The 3,762-nt window shown below is 61.6% G+C and overlaps 1 protein-coding gene across 1 annotated transcript in view; it reads right to left on the reverse strand.

The window, feature by feature from the left end:
- CHD5 (chromodomain helicase DNA binding protein 5) overlaps nucleotides 1–3,762 on the reverse strand; it is a 56,441-nt gene that overhangs the window by 32,323 nt on the left and 20,356 nt on the right. Inside the window, exons 7-9 of the mRNA XM_044913810.1 lie at nucleotides 2,166–2,289; nucleotides 1,474–1,640; nucleotides 1,080–1,301 (exon numbers count right to left, since the gene is read on the reverse strand). Coding sequence (XP_044769745.1) covers nucleotides 1,080–1,301; nucleotides 1,474–1,640; nucleotides 2,166–2,289 — 513 coding nt within the window. The remainder of the gene's footprint in view (nucleotides 1–1,079; nucleotides 1,302–1,473; nucleotides 1,641–2,165; nucleotides 2,290–3,762) is intronic.

Here is a 3,762-nt window from a genome sequence, read left to right on the forward strand (position 1 = left end):
CCCAAGTTCAAGGCTTAGCCAAAGCACCCCACCCTGAGGCTCTGGGGACATCAGGCTGTCCCAAGGCTCTCTCCAACAAGCTGCCCTGCTCCCCAGGTCAGCACCACCGTGACTCCACAATACTGCCCTGTCCTCAGGAGCCCGCACATGCTGCACACACAGGAGATGGGCAACATGGGTGTGTGCACATGCACGCACACGCACGCACACGCACACACGCCAGAAGCCCAGATGCACACCGGGGACTGGGGCTGGCCACAGCACAGCCCAGGATCCAGAGGGTGGGAAATCCAGCACTGGGGGTGGGCCTGGGGGGCAACTGGGAGCATGGGGGCCTTCTAATGCATACAGCCACCAGGGGTGGGGTGGGGGGTGCTCTCCTCTCCCTGCCTCCTGCCCTCTCACTGCCCCCAGCCCTGGGACGGGAGGCAGGTCCAGGGAGGGTCTGAGTGGGCAGTTCTGCTGTGCGGCTTGAGACAAGTCGCCTTACTCCCTGAGCCCGTTTTATCATCTAAAAATGGGAATGACAAAGGCCAGTACTCGGCAACTCGGAGAGCGGTAAAGGGATCCCCAACCCATAGCGGCTGTGAGGGGGGTGGTAGGGTTACCACCACCTATCTCTTCACTACGGCTCAGGGAAAACTGCGTCTGGGTCTCAACCGGGTCGAGACGCAGAGAGGGTCTTAGTGAGGCGGGGGGGCGGGGCTCGGGGGGGGGGCACTGTGGTGGGCGGGGACTCCGGTGGACACTGCAAGGGGTGGGGCCCAGAACGTCGCGGATCGGGCCTGGGCCGGCAGAGACCAGGCCCTCGGTGGGCGGGGCTTTTGTGGGTGGGCGGGGCTTAGCCCTACAGAGGCAGAGCCTTTGGTGGACGGGGCTAGGCTGGCGGGGCGTGGCCTGGAGAGGCGCGGGCGGGGCTCGTGGGTGGGCGTGGCCCGGGCCGGTGGAAGCGAGGCCTTTGTGGGCAGGGCCTGCTGGGGGCGTGGTCTCGGTGGGCGGGGCAGTGAGGTGCCGGGAGAGGGGCCTGGGGTGGGGCGGCGCGGGCGGCGCGGGCGGCGCGGGGCGGGCGTAACACTCACAGTACAGCGCGGGCAGAGCCATTCACCGTTTGGGATCTCGGGCAGCGGCGGGTTGAGGCAGTGCAGGTGGTAGGAGGAGGGGCACGCGTCGCAGCAGAGCAGTTCACCCCCGTCCTTGCACACGCGGCAGAACTCCATGTGGTCGTCCTCCTCCTCCTCGCAGCCGCCCTCCTCCTCGTCGTCCTCATCGTCCTTCGGCTCCCACTGGATCCCCTCCTTCTCCTGGAGGGGAGAATCCGGGTGGAGGCACCTCGGGCCGGGCCCCCCTCCAGCACGGTGCGACTCCCTCCCTCCCGCGCGCGCCTCTCCCATTCTACACCTCCCCACCGGCCGCGCGATCCGGGAGCCAGGCACCGGCCGCGCCCCCGCCCCAGAGCCTCTGCCACGGGCTTACACAGTGGGGACAGCTCCACTTGCCCTCGGGAGCCTTCTCCAGCTCTGGATCAAGGCAGACGAGGTGGTAGGCCCGCGGGCAGGTGTCACACAGGATAATCTCCCCGCCCTGCTGGCACACCTCACAGTAGTCCTGGTGGTCCGTCTCGTAGCCATCACCATCGTCAACTGGGGAGAGGGCAGAGGCGGTCGTGGAGGACCTGGTCCCCACTCCCAATGCCCAACCAATCTCCACCCCAGGCTGGACCGGTCCCCGGTAGGTGTTTAATAGGTGTTGGATGAATGGATGGTGGATGGACAGGTGGGGTGAATAAATGTCTGAGGAAAGGCTGAGGGGGTAAAGGGGTGGAGAGAGGGTTGGAAGTAAAAGGGAGGGAGGGAGGAGGATGGGTGGGGGGCTGGGAGGGAGGGGATAATGCGTTAGAGGGTGGATTTTGCAGGAGGTTAAGAAGCAGTTCCTTCTCCTGTGCAAACGCCCCCAGGGGGCCTACACCAAAAGTCCCTAATTTAGCCTCACTGGGACAAGACCCCTCCCCTGACCACAGAGACCAACGGGGTGAGGAAACACAGGTGAACTGCCTGGCCGAGGCCAGGAGAGGCTGAGGCATGAGGATGGCCTCCCCTGCTAACCAAGGGGGGCTCTGCACCCCACCCCTTCTACCAGGACAGCCATGGAACCCCGGGAAGTCCTACTCCTCTTCTTCTTGCGCCGCCTCTTGCTCTTCTTCCCCAGGGCTGTGGAGCCCTCAGAGCGCATGGAGGAGCTGTGGATGCTGGCGCTGTCGAAGTCTGACTCCTCCCGCTCATCTTCCTCGCTCTGCGGGGGGGGGGGGGGGGGGAAGGTGAGTCTAGAGCCCGCCCTGGGGGCTCATCCCAAGAGCCTCACTGGCTTGGGCAGAGGATGGGGTAGGGCAGGGCATGATGGAGGCTCCAGAGGCACGGTGTTCTCTGTGGTTCATCTCATCTCCACCTGGTTAGAAACCCCAAAGGTCCCACCCACCAGTCTAGCCTGATGTCCTACCACCTTCCCCAAGCCCTGCTCTCCAGCCCTCAGACACAACCCACATTTCCCATACCTTTCCCCCAGGCCCTGCTCTCCACCCTGCCAAACTCCTACACCTCCCTCAAGGAAAAGCCCTAAACACCTCCTCCAAGGAACCTTCCCAGATTTCTCCTTAACTGGACCTGTTGCACAGCCTGTGTGCCAGGTCTGGTCTGTCCCATCTGCCTGTCATTAGCTCTCTCCCAGTGTATCTCCCAAACACCCTCCAGGCTGTGAACACCTCCGGAGCAGGGCCCACCGTGGCTGAGCCAAGAGCCAAGCACACAAAAATGTGCTCAACAAATATTTGCTGAGCTGAGCTGGAGCACCAGCTCCAGGCTGGGTCACACCTGCTGCTCCGTGCTCCCCTCTGGAGCAGCTAAACTCAAATCCTGTCATTTGCCTCTACCAAGGGACAAAGAAATGGCTTCCAACTCTGCCCCTCTACAGAGATGGAGCAAGGTATGGGAAACAGGTGCCCTGTGGGGATGGGGGAGGGTATGAATGCTCCCCTCCCCATAGAGAAGGGAGGGCCAAAGGCTCAGATGGGGACTTAGGGTCAGTCTGAACCTGGTGCCAGAGCTGGCCCTGGAAGGGCAAGGGAGGGTCAGAGCTCCAGCCCAGCCTGATCCTGCCTACATGCCACCTTCCTGAGGCCCAGCCTCCCAGCAGACCTGGTCATGCAGGCCCCATCAGGACTCTTAAGGGCCAGCTGACTCTCCCACCTGCTACCCAGATGGAGCAGAGCCAGAACTGAGCCCTCAGTCCAGCAAGGTAGACAGGGGAGCTCCCTGCCCAGAGTCCTGATTCAGGAGAGTGGACTAACAGCCTTGCATTCCAGTCACCCTGCCTTCACATGGCACACACGTGCACACACGTTCACACACATGCAGAATGCATCTGAAGGCTGCTCACACACCCACGCACATGGCCAAGTACATGTGGTCTCTCTGTCTCTCACACTCACATATCCCAGTCCACCCTATCACACACTCACACATTTATACACTCACACACTCATGCTCACAGATACATGCATTCCCATTCACACACACTCATGCTCACACACATTCCAGTCCACTCACATTTACACACTCACACTCATGTTCACAAATACACATGCTCCTATTCACACACACTCATGCTCACACACATTCCAGTCCACTCACACATTTATACACTCCTACACTCACGCTCACATTCCCACATTCCCATTCACGCTCACACACATTCCAGTCCACCTTCTCA

Source organism: Neomonachus schauinslandi, chromosome 4, assembly GCF_002201575.2.
Source record: "Neomonachus schauinslandi chromosome 4, ASM220157v2, whole genome shotgun sequence".
In the NCBI taxonomy this organism is placed as follows: domain Eukaryota; kingdom Metazoa; phylum Chordata; class Mammalia; order Carnivora; family Phocidae; genus Neomonachus; species Neomonachus schauinslandi.